This window comes from Ziziphus jujuba, chromosome 10, assembly GCF_031755915.1.
Source record: "Ziziphus jujuba cultivar Dongzao chromosome 10, ASM3175591v1".
In the NCBI taxonomy this organism is placed as follows: Eukaryota; Viridiplantae; Streptophyta; class Magnoliopsida; order Rosales; family Rhamnaceae; genus Ziziphus; species Ziziphus jujuba.
Window position 1 is genome coordinate 5810831 of NC_083388.1, and position 24740 is coordinate 5835570.

General features: G+C 36.0%; 1 protein-coding gene and 1 pseudogene across 1 annotated transcript; one reads left to right on the plus strand and one right to left on the minus strand.

Moving 5' to 3' along the window:
- Positions 1-279: 279 nt before the first annotated feature.
- On the minus strand, positions 280-4261 carry LOC107410658 (endoglucanase 12). The gene is made up of 5 exons (XM_016018109.4): positions 3544-4261; positions 2175-2479; positions 1442-2039; positions 1064-1236; positions 280-890 (listed from the first exon to the last, which is right to left on the minus strand). The coding sequence occupies exons 1-5, from the start codon at positions 3968-3970 to the stop codon at positions 489-491; spliced, it is 1905 nt and encodes a 634-aa protein (XP_015873595.2). The 5' UTR covers positions 3971-4261; the 3' UTR covers positions 280-488.
- Positions 4262-16328: 12067 nt separating this feature from the next.
- LOC125420959 (receptor-like serine/threonine-protein kinase SD1-8) lies at positions 16329-24740 on the plus strand (annotated as a pseudogene).

The window sequence follows — 24740 nt, forward strand, 5'->3', positions numbered from 1 at the left end:
TTGATATAAAAATACCACAAAATATAGCTACCTAACCTTCTCTTGGTTCTTTCTTTAATTTTTAGATTGTTTTAATCTGTTTTCCTTTTTTTACATGTTTCAGACTTAGCTTGTCGTCTTCTGGCCGTATTAGCAGTTTCTTTGTTCCATGTACCGCCGAGTGTTTTAGGAAACCTGGATTACATTTAGATTACACATTGTCATTAACTTATGGAGTCCAGAAAATAACACAAAGGGCCACAAACTAGTCTAACGTTGCAGCGGATCAAAAGGTCTACGTTAAGGTCACAAAATATTGTACATAACATATATTAAGGCAGCAACCATAAAAGTCCATATGGGAAAATCAAAGTATGTACAATATAACATAAAACAATGCCTGATCAACTGAAGTCTCATATGAATAAACATATCAAATTTTTGCCTTATAAACAGTAGCTCAAAAATAAGGAAAAATTTAGACACAGAAATGATCGTTTCAGATGTGCTCATGGCTTCCAAGGTGGTGGCGGTGGGGGGTTCCGTGGACCGGGTGGTGGAATCTCCGAAAATATGGTGTTCTTGTCAATGCCATCGCCAGCAGTTTTTGTCAGCGAAACAAGTGCGGCAACCAGCCCTGCATTACCAGCTAAACTTGGCTCTGTATTGTTGTAGTGACTGCGAATGTCTCGGAACTGGTCAAACCGATCAGGCCCTCCGACCATGGCTCCGGTGATGTTGTTAGGATTGGGTTTTTTTAGGTGGAACCACTTCCATCCATCCTTGCAGGAGTAAAATTTCTTGTTATTGGGTATTGATGCACCACGGTGATGCACTTGTCTTGGGAACTTCTTGCCAAACCCCACCACGTAGCTCATATGCATGGGGTTTTTGCCTAGTATATAGTCCATCTGACCATAATAATACAAACCAAAAATATGCACATTTTAAGACAGAGTATATTCAAGCAACCAAAATAGGCCATCAAGTTGAACATATTGTATAGGATGGCATTAATCTTAAGCAGAGTTTGCACATGAAATGGGAAATTTTATCTTTGGTTTCTAATAGTGAATAAACCTACCTGAGAGGTTGCAAAGCTCCGAAGAGCATCGATTGTAATATAGTTGGGGCCACAGTAAAAACCAGGAACACCAGAAGCAGTCAAATAATCAGCAAACAGAGATGCCAGGAAAGCAGAATTAGCCACATACTGAAGAGGCTGTGGCCCTCCATTGGCTAGCAAGATCATTCCTCCTGCAAATTCAAACACTACTATTAAACTCTCTCCAAATCCTTCTAAAATATTGTGCATTAGTTTGATGCATACGGTTGGATAGATGGTAAATTGAAAGTATAGGTTTTAGAAACAAAAATGTTACATAACCAAATGTTTGTTAAGTAGAAATAAGAGTTGAACAAAATAACCTAATACATATATAATGCATAATGGTATACATACCTCTGGTCCGGTTGAAGACATGGAACTTTTGGAGATAAGAACACATGTTAAGACAGGTTGTGTTATGGTACATTCTCAACATGTCCTCAGCCGGGTAGCCTGGATTCAGGAATAGCCTTAACCTTGTCAACAACAACATAGCCGCCGGTAGTTTGTTATTCCAACTAAGGTAACTCAACTCACGGAGGCCATAAAACGCCTTGGCGTTTCTAGGTATTCCCGGGTTGGTTGCCAATGAAATATAAGTTGAATTTCCCGTAGCATAGTACAACCAAGCAGCACCCCACATGTATTCGTCGTAGTAGCCTGTGGAGTTGTAGTAGGGAGAAATATAAGTATTGTCTCGGCTGTATGATCTCCTTTTCCCAGAGTCTCTTGCAAAGCTAAACACTGTTTCTGCTCCTCGTACCAACTTCTTGGAGTATGCTGCATTGTCACGGAAAACTATGGAGGCTGCGGCAAGGGCCGCCGCCATTTCACCTGCTATATCCGGCCCTGAGTAGCATGTTTGCGTATGACGTTCATAGTCCATGTCTTCTGGTCTCTGCCAGCAGTTGTGATCATCTTCTATGGTAGAACCATTTTGACCTCCACCCACCTAAGCCAAATTGGACAAGTTAAACGAGTTTTTTGGTAACTAAAGTTTGTAATGAACAAAATGTATTTAATTGAGACTAATCTTTGTTAAATTTTCTAATACCAACTAACAACTTAAGTATGTTAAATGGGGTACCTGGCAATAAATTTGGTTGATTTTGGTGGCTGAGGAATTGAAGGTTAAGAGCAAGTAATCAGTACCCCATTTGATGAGCTCTCTAGCATGTTTATACTCTCCGATCGATTCATATTTGTGACTGTATTCAATAACACTCCAGCTGAGCATGGTCATGGCATACGCCATTGGAAAATGGAACTTTACATTGTCTCCTGCATCATAATACCCTCCAACTAGATCTCCTTTGACGTTTGTATCATTTCCATCGCTTAGTCCTGAGTTTCCTCTCCACGGAATTCCATTGCTCTTTGGCAGTTTCCCAGCTGCAATGTCCAATTAACCATTGACACATATAATATATAAATCATTATCCATATATATATATATATATGTATTTTAATGATTTAATCCCATTCACAATGCTTTAGATTTTCTCAGGCAATAATTTGAGTTCCAACCCTTATATTTCAATATAAAAATAAATGATTAAATAAATAAATTATGTTCTTATTTTATTTTATATAATATTTTAGGATGAAGGAAAAAGTTACATTTGGAAGCATCTAATATAACATTAGAAAAGGGGCAAAAAAGTAATAATAATAATTTAAAAGAACAAAGAACAAAGAGAGCTTTAAGATGTTGACAATGGCTGATCGAAATTGGTAACATGCACCAAATTGCATTCGACCAAATTTAATTATATCTTAATATTTGTAGACGTATACAAATATATAATGAAATGTTGACATTTTCCAAAGAGGTGATTCATATCTGATTTATTTTTTATTTAAATTAATTAAGATATATAGTTGCATCGTGTATATTACACCGCACATGCTTTTGGCCGGCCATTAGGCCCGTGGTTCCCTATATTAGAATGAACAAATAAACGAAAAAAGCACCGAAAATCCATCATGGACGATGACCAAGACTTTGCGAGTCTCATCAATTTTCTCAATCAACTAAAGCAAAGAAAAACAACCTATAAGGTAGTCATCTATAATCTCACTATCATATAAAAAAATATAGGCAAAATTAGATCTAGACCACCCTAAAATCTTAGGGTTAATTATATTCCTAAGCAAAAGGGAATAATAATAATAATAATAATAATAATAATAATAGTACGAACCCGTGAAAGTAATACATAAGCCCTAGCTAATTTACAACACATACTTTATCATTGGTCTGTTTTATAGAATAATTAAAATATTGTGAATCTCAATTTTCTCTCCACCTATAATTTCTATAGGCTAAGAAAGAGTCCACGAAAACCCAACTGTTATTTTTTAACTTTTTTATGTTTTTGCATTGCTTGTTTGAAACAAAATGACAAATAACAAATGACAAAGTCAAAAGGTCAATGAGCAAGAAACAAACTTACATTTCTGGGCATTGAAGAAGAGGAGGGCCTTGTGGAGGGCAAGAGTGTAATTATCAGGTGGAGGAGGATGAGACTTATGCTTTGGAATGGCTTTGACAATGATGATAGGAAGTGCAATCACCATGAAAGCTATAACAAACGACAAGATACTCCATTTGAGAGCCTTGCGGCTGCATATTATGCAACCCAAGTCCACGTATTTGGTTTTCTTCACATCAGGCGGTCCTAAAAGCCAGCTTCTTTGTGTATCATTCAATTGATGCTGGTGATTATGATCAAGATCAAGATTGGATTGCTGACGATGATACAGAGAAGCTCTATCCCAGTCTTCACTTGTTCCATTGTTCCTGTGATGATCATCATCTTCTGCATTATTCCCTGTGTTGCTCAGCTCAAATGAGCCTCCCCAGTGATTCCCTGTATGCATATTTTCTTTCTTGCCAAACAACAACCAGATGATTTTCTTGTACTTTAGGAGAGTTTCAGAAGATGGGCATGGAATTCATTCATTCAATCATTGCATGCATGGTATGCTGATGATACATATGATCATTGACCGTGAAAGAAAAGAAAAAACAGAGCAAACAGGGGAAGAAAAAACTGGTCTGGTTCTTCCTCTGTTTAAAAAACAGAGCAAACAGGGGAAGAAAAAACTGGTCTGGTTCTTCCTCTGTTTCTATCTGTTTCCGCGTGTCAGTTTCTCTGTATATATATTTTCAATTGCCGGTGTATATATTTGTTTATATGTAAAAAGGAATATGAAAGGAAACAGAGAGTTGACTTGAGATATAATTTGATTTTAATTGGTATTTATTTATGGTATGATGATTTATTACTATAAAAAAAAGTTATATATATATATATATAAAATGCTTTAATTATATATATATATATATATATATGTATGAAAATGCTTTAATTTCTTAGAGTTTGTTTTTGGTCTGACTTAGGGGCGGCTCTGTTTATTAGCCTTCACATTCTTTGACATGTGCAACTCATTTTTACTTTTTGTTTTAGTCTTTGTTTTTTTATAAATGGGATTTGTTTTTGGTTTTTTGGTATCTTATGGGGATTAGATCCTTTATTTGTTTCAACATAGAGAATGTGAAAGTATAAATTTCCATAATCCCCGCACAGATTTAGATGCGTTAAAAAGATGGAAAAAGAGTGCGGTAGAACAACAATAATTTTATTTCCAAGGTATACCACTAATTGAATATTTTATGCATCGGCCTAATAATAAAATGGTACATAAACTATATTATATATTTAATCTGTTACTAGCAAAGCATTTACCACGTGTAAAACTCACCCAGTTGAGGAACCATAAACACATACTGCTTCCATAAATAATCATATTAACTGATAAGATTTATTCCTAAAGTGATTTTTTTTCTTTTACATAATATATGGATATTTTTTCTTTCTTTAGCAAGAATGAATTGGTAATTATTTGTTTATTTTACCAGGAAGGGTGAATTGGTAATTGAATTGACAAAATGTTTACGATTTCTACTTTATGTTAAAGTCAAATCACGAGAGCACTTTGTGATACTAATATCTCACGGTGACATATTATTACAATTATTATTATTACAAATTAATTTATTGTTTCTTTTTTTCTTTGTTCATGATGTCACAAAATACCATTGATATTGAAAGTTTGGAAATTAAACTCACTGGATACATGAGAAGGAAAATAATAAGTTTTAAGCTAGTGGCCAAAGACAACTCCCAATTTTACTAAAGTGATTGGATGGTCTAATAAGCAATAAAAAATCAACAATGTCATACTGGTTTAGTAGATGGAGTACTTAGAAAGATGATGCATTGTGTTTGGTTGGAGTTCATTCAAAAAAATTAGAAGCCAGTTGTTTCGGTACAATATTTTCAACGCGCAAAATAAATAGTCCGAAAGAGAAAGTATATATGTATGTGTATATATTTATTGGTGACGAAGGCAGGCATGCAAGTCTACACAATTTGAACAATTCAAACGTTGTTTCTTTCTACGTTCCATCTAACAATTTTTAGTTCCTTCATACATCTATACACAAAAATATAAAAAATATATACTCGTTTTTCATTTATTACTAAGCATTGATGGCAACCCACAATCCACCAAATTCCAACAAATTAAACGCTAAAAGCAAAGACCACTCCACTTTCTTCTCTGCATCATTATCATTTTACAGCTAGCTAATTTGGGTTGAATCTCATTCTCAAACATCATTAAACTCATTCATCATCAACAACCAATATGATATTAAAATATTCTTTCTGGGCATTTTATACATATAATTAGTAAATATATTATTAGGTGTTTGAAAAGTATTTTAAGTGTTTTATTCTTTCTGGAAGTTCTATTGCTAACTACCCCTTCTCTTTACATAATAATATTGTCCCTTCTCAAGTGTATATAATATAATATTTCTAAATATTATCTTCTTGAAGCTGTTAGATAGCTAAGGTATAATATCCTACTCGTGAATTGTTTATTCATTACACGTTTTTTGGTTCATATATACAAAAGCAAAGATATAAAATATAGATCTGTTAGCTAGTCCATTACACATTGATATTATTCACAAATAAATAGATCTAGAATTTCCCAAAAGTCATCGTCAATGATATTACGGTAGCGAAGAGCTCCCAATAATATATTTTAGTGTATATTTATATATTTTATTTGGACGAAGAAAAGTGAGATGAATGAAGAACAAAATGAAGGAGGATGACATCATAATTAATTAATAAGTTGATTTTCATTTTATACTAATGTATTTTTCCTTCAGATATTAATGAAATTAAAGTTGAATATGAACATAACCAATTATAGGCTTGTACCATTTAAAAATGTGAGTTCAAGCAGAGTTTGGTGGAGGGCCATAAGTCTCCACCATAAGTTTGTCGTTGGAACATATTATTTTGGAAAAAAAAAAATAAGTAGAAGAATGTTACAAACAAAATTAAAAAAAAAAAAAAAAGAGAATATTCTCCTCAACAAATTTAAAAAGAAAAAAAGAAAAGAAAAGAAAAGAAAGTAGAATAATGTTGAGAGTTAAAGATCTCCAATTTGAGCTTCCTAGATTTTTTATTTTGCCTATTTACATGGAGTATTGAAATTAAAATTAATTTATTTTTTGATATGAACTTTTTTTTTTTCTTATTATTGGGGTTATTTGAATTTACAATTTTGAAATTATGAATAATACCGCTAGACTATTTTCACAAAATAGTATTTTGATCTGAATGTTGGGTGTTAGAAAATATTGATAGTTGTTATAATATTAAATAGGAGTTGGGTGATTGTTGATTTCAATTTCAATGGAAATTAATTAGGATATAATAATAGTTCCTCCTTACGGAATTGATTTTGTCTACAATTAGCATTTCCAATTAGTCATAACAGCCATTTTGAACTCACTTATTCATCAGAGTTGGTATGATAAAATTGAAAATGGCCATCATATAATATAAAATCGATGCTTAATTAAATCAAAATTGCATTAATATATATATATATATATATAAAAACGAAGGTCCATGTTCTTATTGCAATGGGCCATTATTAAAATTGTCAAGGACCCTTTTTAATTGAGGCTTGGGCCTTGATAGTAGAAAAATTTGGTGAACGCGGATGAAACAGGTCTCTACATCTTCATGTCAATTGTCAACATAATTACCCAAAAAAAAAAAAAAAAAAACAAAAAGAAAAAAGAATAGTCAATTGTCAATATTTTTTTATTTTTTTATTTAATTTTTTTTGTGTGGAATTGTCGATTGTTGTCAATATCAAATAGAATTCCATAAAAGAAAAAAAAGAAAAAGAAAAAGAAAAAGAAAGAAAGAAAGGTCATCTTAATTATGATAAGAGGCTCATGTATACCCCCAAACAAATTTTTTTTTTTTCACAATTAAATTTTGAGTTTTTATTTTTTTAGAAATAATTAAATTCATTAAATAGTTTCTCTTTTCTCATTATATTTTTTTTCTGGGTGAACCAGGCGTAAGAGTTTTATTGAAACTGGAAACAATAATTTTTTTTAATTCTGCAATGTTTGCCAAACAAAAATAAATAAATAAATGTAGTTTAATAATTAAAAAAAAAAAACAATACTTAATCCACGTAGAAAGTGACTACTTTCATTCATCTATTCAAACTTTTAGACTGATTCAAGCTTCTTTAATGAATACGTTGCATCCATTAATTGGTATTTTATAGATAATAAAATTTTATGACATCTTCAAGAAATTGGCATTGACACAAAAATTGACGATTTAGTCAAAATCTTAAAGCTTTAGGTCCCTGGCATTATTATATTAAATTGCATCTCTTGGACCAAATTCTGAGTTTTTATAGAAAATTAATCTAAAAAACACTTTTAGACTCAAAGGACGAAAAAAAATTAAAAAAAAAAAAAATTCCCATTGGAAACCAGTCATCTCTTCACCATCGTCTTGTTTGCTTTTTTCTTTCTCCAATTTCTCTTGAAATCATGTAGTACTAATTCAACAGTTGACACCATAACTCCCACACAGTCAATCACTGATATCCATGGCCAAACTTTAGTTTCCAAGGGACAAATCTTTGAGCTTGGCTTTTTCTCTCCTGGAATCTCAAACAAAAGGTACCTAGGAATATGGTACAAGAATACCCCACATGTAATTGTCTGGGTAGCAAACAGAAACAACCCACTTACTGATTCTTATGGGACATTAATCATCACCAGCGATTGAAATCTTCTTCTTCGGAACCAAGCAAGGAACACCATTTGGTCCTTAAATTCATCAGTGGTAGCAAACAATCCAGCTGCTAAGCTTTTGGAGTCCGGGAATCTTGTTGTTGGAGACCAAAACAGAATGGACAACAACAACAACACCTCTGATCATGATACTGTATATTATGCATGGCAAAGCTTTGATTATCCAACAGACACAATTTGAGCAGGCATGAAGATTGGATGGAACTTCAAAACTAGTCTTTAAAGATATGTAACATCATGGAAAAGCCAAGATGATCCATCAATCGGTGATTTCACATTCAGGTTGAAGAACAAGGGTCTTCCTCAATTATTCATTGCCATGGGAAACAATATAAAGTCTTAGTGAGGACCATGGGATGGACTTAGATTCAGTGCTAGTCCTAATACACTAGCTAATCCTGTTTTCAACTCTACTCTAATATCTAACGACGAGGAGTTGTATTACACTTTCCAGACCATTTCCAATGCAGTCGCTACACGCATGAAAATTGACCATTTAGGCTCGTTAGATCTCTTTATATTGCATAATGGCAGCACCAATTGGTCTATGATGTATACAGTGTCAAGTCCAGCGGCACCACTGCACCGACAGTGTGAAACCAGAAGCTCACCATTTTTGATAATGGTTGCTGCATTTAACATCGAAAAACAACTTGTTGCTGTAACTGGGCAACTGTTAGAAGAAGTTGAAACTGGTGGACATGCACCGACCTTGTGAGCCTATAAATAGGCTCCATCCCGTTGCATTCAATCCAAGCCAAACAAGTTCAATATCATCCCAAATGAGGAGTATTGAGAGTAAACTCCGAGAGAGAGTGTTTAAGTCTCCAAAGAGAGTTTGATAGAAGAGTTAAAACTCCAGAGAGAGTTTGATAGTAAAATAAGAGAGATTTCAGATGAGAATTAGAGAGAGAAGTTTTGTGTTTTGTATTCTATTTCCCAGAGAGTAATAGAATTCTTTTTATTTTTCGTCTCACATTTCTTCTCTATAATGGCCAGAGAACCACAACAAGTGGTATCAGAGCTCCAGGTTGAGAGCTTGGGTTCCAAATTTGAAGAAATAGAACCTTTGTTCTTCAAGTTGGTGTTTCGAAAAATTGCTTAAATTAAATATTTGATGATACCAGGTGAAAGTACTCGATGAGAAGAGAAAAACCAAGTTCGTTGGAGAGCAACTCGACTGCGAACAAGCCCACACGCACCGCCTGAAGTTTTCTGCAGCAGATCACTCGCCTCACAGGCCACATGCACCGTCTGGAGGTTGAAGACGACTACGTCATTTGCCACGTCACCACACGCAGCCACATCATCCACCATGCAACCCACACATCGTCAGCCATGCAATAGCCACATCATCTGCCACTTGTTGACACATCATCATGCTGCCATGTCAGCAAAAGTTTCTGAAATTGCAGAACAGCCCCTATATTTTTAGAAATTACAGATTGACCCCTATAGTTTTTGTATTTACAATTTGACCCCAAAATTTTGGAAAATTTTATTTTTGCCCTAATAATTTTGATGACTATAGTTTGACCTCGGAAGAGTCAAGTCCACCATTTTTGGCCATTCCAGATGCAACGATTAACTCCGTTTTGCCAAATTCAGCTTTGTTTTTTTTTTGGTGAAGTGATTATGTCAATGGAAGAATCATCTTCGGGAGCTATGGTTAAGCTCATGCCACCAATTATACACTTTGGAGACCTCGAATGGAAGATCTCCTCAATTGTAAGGATTTTTTTTATCCTATAGAAGCTAAAGGAGTAAATCCAAGAAGCAGAATGGAAGAAATTAAACAAGAAAACAATCAGTCAGATCAGGCAATGGATCGATCACAGTGTCTTCCATCATGTAGCGAAGAAAATGGACACATATGTCCTCTAGAAGAAATTAGAGGACATGTACCAAGCCAAGACTGCTCGGAACAAAGCCCTGTTGCTTAAGTGATTGGTAAATCTAAAATTACAAAGTGGAACTTCTGTAGCCGAGCATATCAGTGAGTTCCAGAGCTTGATAAATCAACTATCTGCTGTGGATTACCAACTAGGGGATGAGGATCAGGCTTTCCTACTTTTAAGCTCTTTTCTAGACAGTTGAGAGACATTGGTAGTCTCTCTTAGCAATTCGGCTCCGAATGGCAAGCTTACTATGTCTATGGTTAAGGATGCCCTATTTAATGAAGAGGTCAGGATAAAGGACATTGGCATGGACCAGTCACATGCCCTCGTCACAGAGAGAGGAAGACAGCAAAGAGGTGGTCGAGACAGCGAGAGAGGTAAGAACAAGAGCAGAGGCTGATCTACAGATTACAAGAAATCATCATATAAATGCTATCATTGTGGCTTGGAGGGTCACTTGAAAAAGAACTGCAAAAAGTTGTTGAGAGAGCAGAGACTTCAAGGAAATCAGCCGAAGAAGGATGGGGAAACACTAGTCGCTATTACAAGAGAAGTGGCGCTCTGCTCCACCCAAGAAGAGACATGTCTTCATATATCAACCCAAGACATTGAGTGGGTAGTCGATATTGCAGCATCCTACCATGTCACTCCATATAGAGATTTCTTCAAAACGTACAAAGGAGGAGACTTTGGTACGGTAAGAATGGGAAATTCCAATTTTGCAAAAAAGATGGGAACTGGTGATATTCAGGTAAAAATAAATGTTGGTTGTACAATCACTTTAAAGGATATCTTTTCCAGATCTTCGGCTTAATCTACTTTTGGGAGCAGCCTTAGACAACCAAGGCTATGACAACCATTTCAGCAAAGGCAAGTGGAAAATGACGAAAGGTGCCATAGTTGTTATCCGATGACATATTTGTGGAACTTTGTACAAGACTCATGTGAAGATATGTGTAGATAGCCTCAACATTGCAGAAGGAGAGGCGTTTCAAAATCTATGATACCAGAGACTTAGTCAGATGAGTGAAAAATGATTGTCTACTTTAGCAAAGAAGAAGCTTATCACTATTTGCAAGGATGTTGCACTAGATCCTTGTAGTCACTGCTTGTTCGGTAAGCAACATAGAGTCTCTTTCAGTTCCTCTGCATCGAGGAAATCATGGTTGCTTAGTCTGGTGCACTCTGATGTTTGTGGTCCCATGGAGGTGGAATCATTAAACGGCAATAGGTATTTCCTGACCTTCATTGATGATGCTTCTCAGAAGGTGTGGGTATATTTTTTGAAGACAAAGAACCAGGTATTGGATTACTTCAAATTGTTTCATACCATGGTAGAGCATGAAACAGGAAAGGAGCTGAAATGTCTTCGCTCAGATAATGGAGGGGAGTATACTTCCAAGGAGTTCGATGCCTACTGCAGAGACACAACATTCAACATAAGAAGACGGTCCCTCGCACCCCACAACATAACGGAGTAGTCGAGAAAATGAACCGGACAATTATGGAAAATGTTAGAAGTATGATCAGTATGGCTAAGCCGCCAAAGCCATTTTGGGGAGAAGCTGTTCGTGCTGCCTGCTATTTAATCAATAGATCACCATCAGTACTGTTGAATTTTGAAATTCCGAAAAAAAATGTGGTTGGGTAAGATTCCTTCCTACTCTCACTTAAGAGTATTTGGTTGTTTAGCTTATGCACATGTATTCAAGGAGCTCAAAGAGCAGCTCGATGCAAGATTTACTCTATGCATCTTTATAGGATATGGAGATGACTAATTTGGATACAGGTTATGAGATCTAAAAACAAAGAAGGTTATTAGAAGCAGAGACGTAGTGTTCCATGAAAACTAGACAATGAAAGACATCGAAAAGCCTAGAATGTCTCCTAATCATAGTTCTAGTGTCAAAGATTTTGGTTTTAATCCAGCACCAGTCCAAATAGCCACAGAGTATAACGAGGTGCATGAAAATATACTAGAAGCAGATGAGGAGGAAGAAGGGGATGTTGAGAAGGGGGAGACTCAATACTCTCAGGAAGCTGCAAGACCATCACAGCAGTTAGATGATGGTACACCTCCTGAAACCAATGGTTTACAAGTTCAGAGATTTGAGCAAGGCCGGATTCCATCAAAGAGATTTCTAGAATCTAAGTATATTTTGCTTATTGAAGAGGGGAGCCAGAGAGTTTCCAGGAAGCTGTTTCTGACCAAGGTAAAGAAAAGTGGCTGCACGCAATGCAAGATGAAATTGAATCTTTGTAGAAAAATCATATATATGAGTTGGTTAACCTTCCAACATGAAAGAAGGGACTAAAGAATAAATGGGTGTTCAAGCTCAAGAAAGATGGCAGCAGAAAGGTGGTGAAGCATAAAGCTCGATTGGTGATCAAAGGATTTCTTCAGAAGAAAGGAATCGACTTTGATGAGATTTTTTCACCAGTGGTAAAAATGACTTTAATTCGAGTCATTTTTGGTTTAGTAGCAAGTGTAAACCTAGAGCTTGAACAGATGGATGTGAAGACAGTATTTCTTCATGGTGATTTACATGAGGAAATCTACATGGAGTAGTCAGAAGGATTTGAAGTTTCAGGGAAAGAAAACCTCGTTTGCGAGTTGAAGAAGAGCTTATATGGCCTCAAGCAAGCACCAAAACAATGGTACAAGAAGTTTAACTCGTTTATGGTGAGTCAAGACTATAAAAGGACTGTAGCAGACCAGTGTGTTTATATTCAAAAATTTCCAGATGGAAACTTCATTGCACTCTTGCTATATGTTAACGACATGTTGATCGTTGGACAAGATGCAATGAAAATTAGTCAGCTGAAGAATGAATTATCTAAGTCCTTTGATATGAAGGATTTAGGACCAGCTCAACAAATTTTGGGAATGCAAATAATCCGAGACAGGAAGAACAAAAGGTTATAAGAGAAGTATGTTGAATGAGTGATAAAGAGATTCAACATGGATAAAGCCAAATCGATCAGCATTCCACCTGAAAATCATTTCAAGTTGAGTAAGAAATCGTGCCCCTCATCCAAAGAAGAGATAGATAATATGGCATCCGTATCTTGTTCTTCAGCAGTAAGAAGTCTGATGTATGCAACGGTGTATACCAGATCAGACATTGCTCACGCAATAGGTGTTATGAAGAGATTTCTTTCAAATCTTGGAAAGAACACTGGGAAACAGTCAAGTGGATTCTTAGGTATCTTAAGGGTATATCAAAGCTATATTTATGCTACGGGGGAGGTGACCCAGTCTTAAAAGACTATGCGGATGTAGATATTGCTGGAGACCTTGATAATAGAAAGTCTACATCAGGTTATCTTTACACTTTTATAAGGAGAGTTGTGTCATGGCAGTCAAGATTGCAGAATTGTGTTGCTTTATCCACTACAGAAGCAGAGTACATTGCCTCAGCAGAAGCGAATAAATGAATGTTGTGGTTAAAGCGTTTTCTCACAGAACTGGGCATCAAGTAAGAAGACTACAAGATACATTGTGATAACCAAAGTGCCATAGATTTGAGCAAGAACTTAATGTTTCATTAAATACAAAGCACATTGACATCAGCTATCATTGGATATGTGAACTAATAGAACAACAGTTGCTGAAACTGATGAAGATCCATACAAAGGAGAATCCAGCAGATATGCTAACAAAAGTTGTTGCTCAAAGGAAGCTGAAGCTATGCAGAGACATAATCGGAACGGATGCCACCATCAGTTTTTAAATACGACTGAAGGGAGAGAATTGTGAAGTCCAGCCGCACCACTGCACTGACAGTGTGAAGCCAAAAGCTCACCATTTTTGACAATGGTTGCTACATTTAACACTGAAAAACAACTTGTTGCTGCACTTGGGCAACCGTCAGAAGAAGTTGAAATTGGTGGACATGCACCGACCTTGTGAGCCTATAAATAGGCTCCATCCCGTTGCATTCAATCCAAGCCAAGCAAGCTCAATATCATCCCAAGTGAGGAGTATTGAGAGTAAACTCCAAGAGAGAGTGTTTAAGTCTCCAAAAAGAGCTTGAGAGAAGAGTTAAAACTCCAGAGAGAGTTTGATAGTAAAACAAGATAGATTCCACGTGAGAATCAGAGAGAGAAATTTTATGTTTTGTATTCTATTTCCAAGAGGGTAATAGAATTCTTTTTATTTTTCTTCTCACATTTCTTCTCTATAGTGGTCAAAGAACCACAACATGCAGTGCCTTATGAACTGTGCAACAATTATGGTTACTGTGGTGCTAATGGCTTTTGTAGTACCAACAAGGATCCCATATGTGAATGTTTGGATTGGTTCATTCCGAAATTTGATGTGTATGAGGAAATTGCCATTGGAATATTGCAAGAATGGAGATGACTTTGTGAAGCTTGGCGGTGTGAAGTATCCTAATTTCTTGGAGTTCTGGTCCAATGAAAGTATGAACTTGGATGAGTGCAAAGAGTTTTGCTTGAGGAACTGTTCTTGCACAGCTTATGCAAATTCTGATATTGAAAGAAGAAGCAGCTGTATGGTATTGTAACAGCCCAGCCCACCCGCTTGTGATATTGTCTGTTTTGGACCCCACCCGCACAGTTTTAAAAGACTTCTCAAGAAAGAGGTATCCACACGCCCTTATAAAGCATGCTTCATTCCCCTTTCCAACCGATGTGGGATCTCACAATCCACCTCCCTTGCGGCCCAGCATCCTCGCTAGCATACTGATCCGGGTACTGGCTCTGATACCAACTGTAACAGCCCAACCCAACCGCTTGTGATATTGTTCGCTTTGAGTCCGCCCGCACGGTTTTAAAAGGTTTTTCAAAGGAAAGGTATCCATACCCCCTTATAAGGCATGCTTCGTTTTCCTTTCCAACCGATGTGGGATCTCACAGGTATGGTTTGATGACCTGATTGATGTTCAAGAATTGAGAGTCAAGAGAAGTGATTTAGATGAAATTTGTTTGAGATTGCCTGCTTCTGAACTTAGTAAGTTTACCACCTTATTCCCTCTTTCAATTTTCATTTTCAAAAGAAATTTACCATTTTTTTTTCAATACTAGGATCATATATATGTCATTTTAGAAACTTAAAATGGTTAGAGCCCATGTATAAGTGTTTGACAATTGACATTGCAAATGTCCTGTTTGCATGTGTTTAGTGAATCTTAAAATAAACAGAGAAGTTGGAGAAACTTCTATGGAAAAGCTAGATTTGATTGTTAGTAAATGAAAGTGGAAAAAAAAAACTTGAAAAGTTGCGTCTGTGTTTTTTTTCTCTTATAGAATCAATTCAAGATGGGAAAAGAAAAAGAAGATTAGAGACAATCATAATTGTTTCAGTAATTACCTCTAGCATATGTATCTTGGCCCTGGTTCTCTGGTGGATATTTTGGAACACAAGAAAGAGCACGTTGAGAGGTAGGAAAACTACTCCCATTCTGTTTAAAACTTAATTGGTTCTCGTTTTCAGTATCTTGTTGGAATAGTGTCATAATTAGTCATTGCATTTTTGAACTTATGAGGAATAAATATTGATATACTAGTGCAAAAAATTGATGATAAAGAAGATGTAGAACTGCCTTTATATGATTTGGCTACCATTGCTTCTGCTGCAAATAATTTCTCTCCTGAATGTATGATCGGATCAGGCGGCTTTCATTCTCTTTACAAGGTACATTTTTTATGTTAGTGTATAGTTGAACTATATTTATGTATGATATTTATGCATCTGATCATGAGAGCAAATAAGAAATTTATAAAAACTATGATTTTATATGATATTATTCAGGGGAACCTTATAACAGGACAAGAAATGGCTGTAAAAAGACTGTCCAAGAATTCAAGAGAGGGTATTAAAGAGTTCAAGAATGAAGTATTAACTGATTGCAAAGCTTCAGCGTAGCAATCTGGTTGCACTTTTAGGATGCTGTATTCAAGGAGAAGAAAGGATATTAATCTATGAGTATAGGCCCAACAGAAGTTTGGATCATTTAATCTTTGGTACGAAATATTCTTAAACTTAATAATCACTAAAGTGGTTCTACTTTTGGGTTTACAAAAGATTTTTTGTAATAATTTTGCAGATAATGAAAGAAGCATGAAAGTGAAATGGAAGTAATTATTTGATATTGTCATGGGAATTGCAAGAGGACTTCTCCACCTCCACCATGATTCTAAACTTTAAATTATTCATAGAGATCTTAAGGCAGGCAACATTTTGCTAGATAGCAACTTGAATCCTAGGATTTCTGACTTTGGCTTAGCAAGGATTTTAGGAGATGATGATGAAAAAGAAGTTAGAACAAGGAGAGTAGTAGGAACATAGTAAGTGGGAAACTAAGATTTCTTACATTTTTTTTTTTTAAAATTTTCCATATACCAAACTTATTTATTGATTATAATGTTCATTATCTATATATAGTGGGTATATGTCTCCAAAGTATGTAATTGATGGAAAATTTTCAATAAAATCCGACGTGTTCAGCTTCAGTGTTCTTCTAATAGAAATCATAAGTAGAAAAAAGAATAGAAAGTTCTCACATCCTGATCACCATCACAACTGATACGAACCTAGGACGACCTGCTTCTAAACCTGTATTATATTAGCCCGGATCTTAATTAAGTTCAAGTTCTAATGGAATTGACCTCAACCTCTAACCAACCTGTGGTTAGAAACTTTGGTATAATATAGACGCCACAATAGGGGATGGAAAATCTATTGATAAGTCAAGCTAAAATAACCAATTCTCTAATGGTGTTTTAGGTGTTCTCAAAGAATAAAGAGATAATTAATCTCACAAGTATTTTCTTAATCAAATCAAAGTTGTATTTTTATTAAAAAATAAGCCTTTAAATAGGCTTTGAAAGAAATAAAATAAACCCTAAAAACCCTAGGAAAAACCGGCCACACGCATAAAGAAACCTAGTTGGCCGCAACTATACTTCCTTTCCTAATCTAAGTTTGATTAATTAATTCCTTTATATTAAATTAGAAATTAATTAATTTACAATAAAAAAAAAACCTTCCTAAAGTTATTTGTCCAGAAAATAAATAAATAAAAACCAAAAAGAAATAAAGTCAATCGCAAATTAGGTAACGAGTTGACTTTGACATCTAGGCTGAATTATGTCTTCAACCGAGCTAACTTATGTCTGCCTGATGTCCGAGCTAACTGATGTCTGTCCGAGCTAACTTGTATCTGGCCGAGCTAACTGATGTCTCTCCGAGCTAAGTTATGTTTGGCCGAGCTAACCGATGCCTGTCCGAGCTAAGTTATATCCGATGTCCAAAGCCCGAGATCAAATATCCGAGGCAAGGCTCCGATGTCCGAGGCAAGGGTGTTCGATATAAAATGTCCGATGAATGAGTATCCGATGTATCAGCCTCCACCACTTGAATACTTAAAACAGGTATTTTATCTTCAGGTATGGACAAGCCTTTTTGAGAATGAATTACTCTCTGGATAAAGGCAGCAAGGTTATCTTTAAACCTCTTAGCTTGAGCCCTAGTGATCGGTCCAGACTTCATCCGTATCAGATCAGTACCCCAGCGAGTTGTCGGTGGTGTGAGCTCGAGCGGGTTCGCATCATTCCCCTCCTCTTGAAAAGGATTTGTCCTCAAATTGAAGTCATCACCTGCGGCAAAAGGAGATAAATCAGCAACATTAAAGGTGGCACTAATACTATACTCACCTAGTAAATCAAGTTTGTAGGCATTGTCGTTTATCCTCTCCAAAATTTGAAAAGGTCCATCGCCCCTTGGCATGAGTTTGGATTTCCTTTGTTCAGGAAACCTTTCTTTCCTTAAATGCAGCCACACAATCTCCAGGTTCAAACACCATTGATTTTTGGCCTTGATTAGCCACCTTTGCATATTGCTTGGTCCTCCTCTCAATATTTGCTCGTGTCTTCTCATGAATCTACTTTACAAATTCAGCTTTTTGTTTTCCATCTAGATTAGCACACTCACTTAAAGGTAAGGTGTTAAATCTAATGGAGTCAAAGGATTAAAACCATAAACAATTTCAAATGGAGTAAATTTAGTTGCTGAATGTAAAGACCTATTATATGCAAATTCAACATGTGGCAAGCATTCTTCCCAAGTTCTTAAATTTCTACTAATTAATGCTCTCAACAATGCAGACAAGGTTCTATTTACTACTTCGGTTTGTCCATCAGTTTGTGGATGATAAGTAGTTGAAAATAAAAGCTTAGTACCTAATTTAGCCCACAAAGTTTTCCAAAAATAGCTTAAGAACTTAGCATCCCTATCCGAAACAATACTTTTTGGCATTCCATGCAATCTCACAATTTCCTTGAAAAATAAATTAGCAATATTGGATGCATCATCAGTTTTGTTACATGCAATAAAATGTGCCATCTTAGAAAATCTATCTACTACAACAAATATTGAATCCTTACCTGTCCTTGACCTAGGCAACCCAAGGATAAAATCCATAGACAAATCTTCCCAAGGATAGGTAGGAATCGGCAAAGGCTTATACAATCCATGTGGCTTCAATGTTGATTTTGTTTTTCGGCACTTCAAACATCTTTCACAAATTCTCTCAACATCTCTCCTCATGTTAGGCCAATAAAACTGTTCTTGCAGCAAGGATAAAGTTTTTAAAACAGCAAAATGACCCATTAAACCACCCCCATGTTCTTCCCGAACCAATAGTTCCCTAATACTACAATTAGGCACACAAAGTTTGTTTTCCTTAAACAAATATCCCTCAAATATGTAAAATTTATTAAATCCATGTTTCAAACAGGTTCTAAAAATTTCTCCAAAGTTACTATCATGCTCATATAGTTCTTTCAATTATTCAAATCCAAGCAATCTAGCATCTAAGGTAGAAAAGAGTACATACCTTCGGGATAATGCATCGGCAACCACATTTTCCTTACCTTTTTTGTAGCGGATCACATAGGGAAAAGTTTCAATAAATTCAATCCACTTGGCATGCCTTCGGTTGAGCTTTCCTTGACCTTTGAGATGCTTCAAAGACTCATGATTCGTATGAATCACAAACTCCTTTGGCATGAGATAATGCTGCCACGTCTTCAAAGCCCTCACCAAAGCATACATCTCTTTGTCATAAGTCGGGTAGTTTAGGGCAGCTCCATTTAATTTTTCACTAAAATAGGCTATGGGTCTTCCTTCTTGCATTAAGACAGCTCCAATACCTACACCTGAAGCATCACACTCAATTTCAAAAGTCTTAGAAAAATTTGGCAAAACTAATAAAGGTGCATCACACAATTTTTCTTTCAACAAATTAAAAGATTTTTCTTGTACTTTCCCACATTTAAAGCCGACATTCTTCTTGACAACTTCATTCAATGGTGCTGCTATGGTACTAAAATCCTTGACAAATCTTCTATAAAAGCTTGCCAAGCCATGAAAACTCCTCACTTGGGTGATAGAAGTAGGAACTGGCCACTCTTGAATTGCCTTCACCTTAGCTTGGTCAACTTTGATTCCTGCAGCACTTACTACAAATCCTACAAACACAAGTTCATCTTTGCAAAATTTACATTTTTTAATGTTAGCAAACAATCTTTCCTTTCTAAGAACTTGCAAAACTTGCCTAAGTTGATCCACATGGTCATCCAAATTTTGGCTATATATTACAATGTCATCAAAATAAACAACCACAAATTTACCAATAAATGGACGCATTACGTGATTCATGAGCCTCATGAAAGTACTAGGTGCATTGGATAATCCAAAAGGCATAGCTAACCATTCATACAGTCCATATTTAGTTTTGAATGCGGTTTTCCATTCATCACCTTCTTTCATCCTAATTTGATGATAACCACTCCTAAGATCAATTTTTGTAAACATGCAAGCACCATGCAACTCATCAAGCATATCATCTAATCTAGGAATGGGATGCCTATATTTGATGGTAATGTTAGTTATAGCCCTATAATCAACACACATTCTCCAAGAACCATCATTTTTAGGTACCAACAAAATAGGAACAGCACATGGACTTAAAATCTCACGAATGTATCCTTTATCAAGCAAATCACTTACCTATTTTTACAGCTCCTTTGTTTCTTCGGGATTGCTCCTATAAGCTGGTCTATTTGGTATGGCAGCTCCTGGAACAAATTCAATTTGATGTTCTATCCCTCGAATAGGTGGTAGTCCACTTGGAATTTCATTTGGGAAGACATCTCCAAATTCCTTCAAAAGAGAAATCATTGAACTTGGCAATTCAAGTTCTTCAAAGTTAGTTTGATCATTAAAATAATTTTCTTTATAAATCATGACCACCAAATGTTTCTTACACTCAATAACCTTATTAATGTCCCTAAACTCAAATAAAAATTGCTACTTAACCTTTCTTTTCTTTCTTTTCCCTTGGATTGGCGCAAACCTTCGGATTTTTCTTCCTTCTCCATGCTCTCGGTTTTGCCACTTTCTTTCTCCTCTCTTTCGGATTTTCCTTGATCTTTCCACTCAATATAAGTCTTAGAAACCTTACCTTGGTCAGCAACCTCAATCTTACTTCCTTGAAAGGGTGGTGAAGCCGTTGGTGCCATATTTGCTTTTTCCTTGAGCTTTTCGGCTTCTCTCCTTTGTTGCATTTGTAATTGGTCTTTGTAAACCTCTTTAGGAGATAATGGTTCCAGCTTGACCTTCTTTCCTTTAAACCTGAAAACAATACTATTTCTAAACCAAAATGAATAGAATCTTTATCAAATTGCCATGGTCTACCTAGTAGTATATGTCCAGCAATCATGGGAACAATATCATATAAGACTACATCCTCATATCTACCTATACTAAATTTTACTTTGGCTTGTTTATTTACCCTCATCTCACCACTATCATTTAAACATTGTAACCTATAGGGTTCTAGATGTTTATTTGTTTTCAAGCCTAATTTATTAACTACAAGATTACTTATCACATTGATACAACTCCCACTATCTATAATCATGCTACAAATTTTACCTTGTATTTCGCAGCGAGTGTGAAAGATATTTTCTCTTTGTATCTGCTCTTCATCTTTGTAGACAGCAAGTACTCTCCTTGAAACCAAGCTCAACTTGGCATTAGATGTATCTACAGGTTCGGCTTCATCTTCATTGCAATCCTCCTCTTGCTCGGTTTCAGCCCCACTAGCCTCACTCTCGGATTCCACCTCTCCATTACCCTTAATTACCATTATTCTTCTATTCGGGCATTGGCTGGCTATATGTCCTTTTCCTTGGCACTTGAAACAAATAATTTCTCTTGACTTTTGAGGTTTAGGTTCAGATTTTACCTCACCTTTAATGCCTTGGACAAATTTGGCTTTAAGTTCCCTTCTTGACCGGTTAGTAGCTTCTTCACCAAGCTTCGGTTTCATCTTGCTTTCATAAGTAGAATTGTTTTTCCAGCCACTTGAACTTGTCCTTCCACTGCTAGAAATTCCTCCAAACTGTGTGCTAACACCCCTCCTCTTGAATTGGTTCTCAAGCTTAATTGCTACATACAACATCTTCTCCAATTCCAAGTATTGTTGTAACTCAAGTTGGTTGGCAATGTCACAGTTTAACCCTCCAAGAAATCTTGCCATTGTTGCCTCCCTATCCTCCCTCATGTTTAACCTCATCATAAGCATCTCCATCTCTTTGTAATAATCCTCCACGGACCTAGTTCCTTGAGATAAAGATTGAAGCCTTTGTCGCAGCAACCTATGGTAATGGGATGGCACAAACCGTTTTCTCATGGCTCCTTTCATTTGACGCCATGTCAAGATTAAATCATCACCAACTCTCCTTCGGGTATTTTTCTCATTGGTCCACCATTGGAGTGCATAATGGCCAAACTCCATTGCTGCCAACTTCACCTTCTTACCGTCTGAATAGTTATGGCAGTCAAAAATCATCTCCATTTTTTCTTCCCACTCCAAATAAGATTCGGGATCACTTTTACCCATAAAAGGTGGGATATTAACCTTGATATTTCCCAAATCATCATCTGTATCTTCCCTCTTATATCTTCCATGGCCAGCTCTATCTTGGACAGCAAAAGTTTCATCCATACCTTCCTCAAAGTCTCCACCGAATGGCTCCTCACCAAATTCCTCTCTCGGTCTCTCGTGACCACCTCGTCCTCGACCTCATCCTCCATGGAATTCTTGCCTATTTCTTATGTTCGGAATTCCCTGGGAAACTTCTAGCCTTCCCATTCTTTGATTCATATGCTCAACTTGAGCACTAACCTGCTGTATTGACTCCAAAACAGCTCTCATGTCCACTTGGTCTCCATTCCCGGTAGTTCGGGCATCGCCATGGAATGTTACGGACTCTTCCTCATTGATCCTCAAGGGTGGATCTCCTCTCCTCATTCTTGATTCTGTCATGTTAGTATAATAATGCAATAAAAATAAAATAGGACCTGACAATTTCACTCCCTTTCGTGTTTCACTCAAACGAGGACTCGACACTCGTGTTTGCACACCTGTTTCGGCTTTTACCCTTTTTTAAGCTCACATACTCTTACCTTTTTCCACTCAATAAGTTATCTCAAAGTTCTAATTAAAACACCTACAAAATAGCAATTAGATCACTAGTATGCTTTAATTAAACTTATTAACAAACAGCAAGCAAAAGGTAGGCAATACCGAAAGAATCCAACAAATCCTAATTTTTTTCGGCTTTCTAGACAAGAAAACACATAAAATAATGGGAAAACGTTGAAATTTTTGAAAACTGCACCAGATGGTAGTAGATTATGAGTTCAAGAATAAAATTCCAGAAAAAGAAATTCAAATACGAACAAGAATCAAAGGGAACAAAAATATAGAAAAGTGTTGGTTGTTGTTCTTGTAATTCAAGTTTTGTATCAAATCCTTTAACTGATTTTAATCCAAATAATTTAAGCACCCAAAATCCAAATATCCAGCAGCAAAAATAATTTCCTAGCACTCAAATAAAAAAAAAAAAAAAAAACCCAGCAGCTGCAACAAATTTCCAGCAAACAAATCAAACTCCAACAAACCGAAATATTTTTATTTTTATTATATATATATTTTTTATATTCGGCTTTACCTCTTTTTTTTTTTCTTTTTTTTCACTCACAGAACATAAGCAACTGCAGTAGCAAGAATAATTACCAAAATTGCAATTCCAACTCCAAACAAACACCAAACCCGTGACCTCCAAATAAACACAAATGTGCAGTTTTTTTTTTAAATTTTTTTTAGTTTTTTTTTAATGTTGCCGCAAACTCTTTTTTTTTTTTTTGAATATATGAATGCAAATATCTAAGACTAAAATAGCAAAAAAAAATCAACAAAAACCAAATTAACAAGAACAATGATAAAAGACAACCAACAAACTAGGAAATAAAAATACGACAAAACTAGGAAACCTAATTCAACTAGGAATTTTTTTTTTTTTTTTTAAGATGCAGAATGTGTATGGTGATAGAAGCAACGTTAACCTAATGCTAAAATTGCAGAATAACACAAAACAAATAAAGCAAATAAAGATAGATCAAACCTGAATAAAATTTAGCTCTGATACCAAATGATACGAACCTAGGACGACCTGCTCCTAAACTCGTATTATATTATACGAGTTGACTTTGACATCTAGGCTGAATTATGTCTTCAACCGAGCTAACTTATGTCTGCCTAATGTCTGAGCTAACTTATGGCCTATCCGAGCTAACTGATGTCTGTCCGAGCTAACTTGTGTCTGGCCGAGCTAACTGATGTCTCTCCGAGCTAAGTTATGTCTGGCCTAGCTAACTGATGTCTGTCCGAGCTAAGTTACATCCGATATCCAAAGTCCGAGATCAAATATCCAAGGCAAGGCTTCGATGTCCGAGGCAAGGGTGTTCGATATAAAATGTCCGATGTATGAGTATCTGATTTATCAGCCTCCACCACTTGAATACTTAAAACAGATCTTTTATCTTCAGGTATGGACAAGCCCTTTTGAGAATGAATTACTCTCTAGATAAAAGCAGCAAGGTTATCCTTAAACCTTTTAGCTTGAGCTCTAGTGATCGGTCCAGACTTCATCCGTATCGGATCAGTACCCCAGTGAGTTGTCGGTGGTGTGAGCTCGGGCGGGTTCGCATCAACAACCTCCTGGGACATGTAAGAGACAACTCACTCCTTCTCTTTGTCCATAGGCAGAGAAGTTAATTTGATTTGGTAAATGAGTAAGGCCAAAAAGGGTAAAATAGTTTTTTTGTTTTCAGGCATGGTTGCTGTGGAATGAAGGCAAAGCCTTAGATTTAATGGATGTAAGTTTGAAGGATTCAAGCATTGAATATTCTAAAGTGGTACGATGTATTCAAGTGGATTTATTTTGTGTCCAAAATTTTCCACGCGACAGACCAACTATGTCTTCCATTGTTTATATGTTGGAGAATGAAGGAGCCATATTCTCTTGACCTAAACAGCCTGGTTTTTTCATGGAAAGGAGTTCAAATAATGAGGGCTTAACAATGTCAAGAAATGTAGGGCCCTCATACTCACATAATGAAGTAACTATAAGTATGATCATGATGAATGGTAGATAG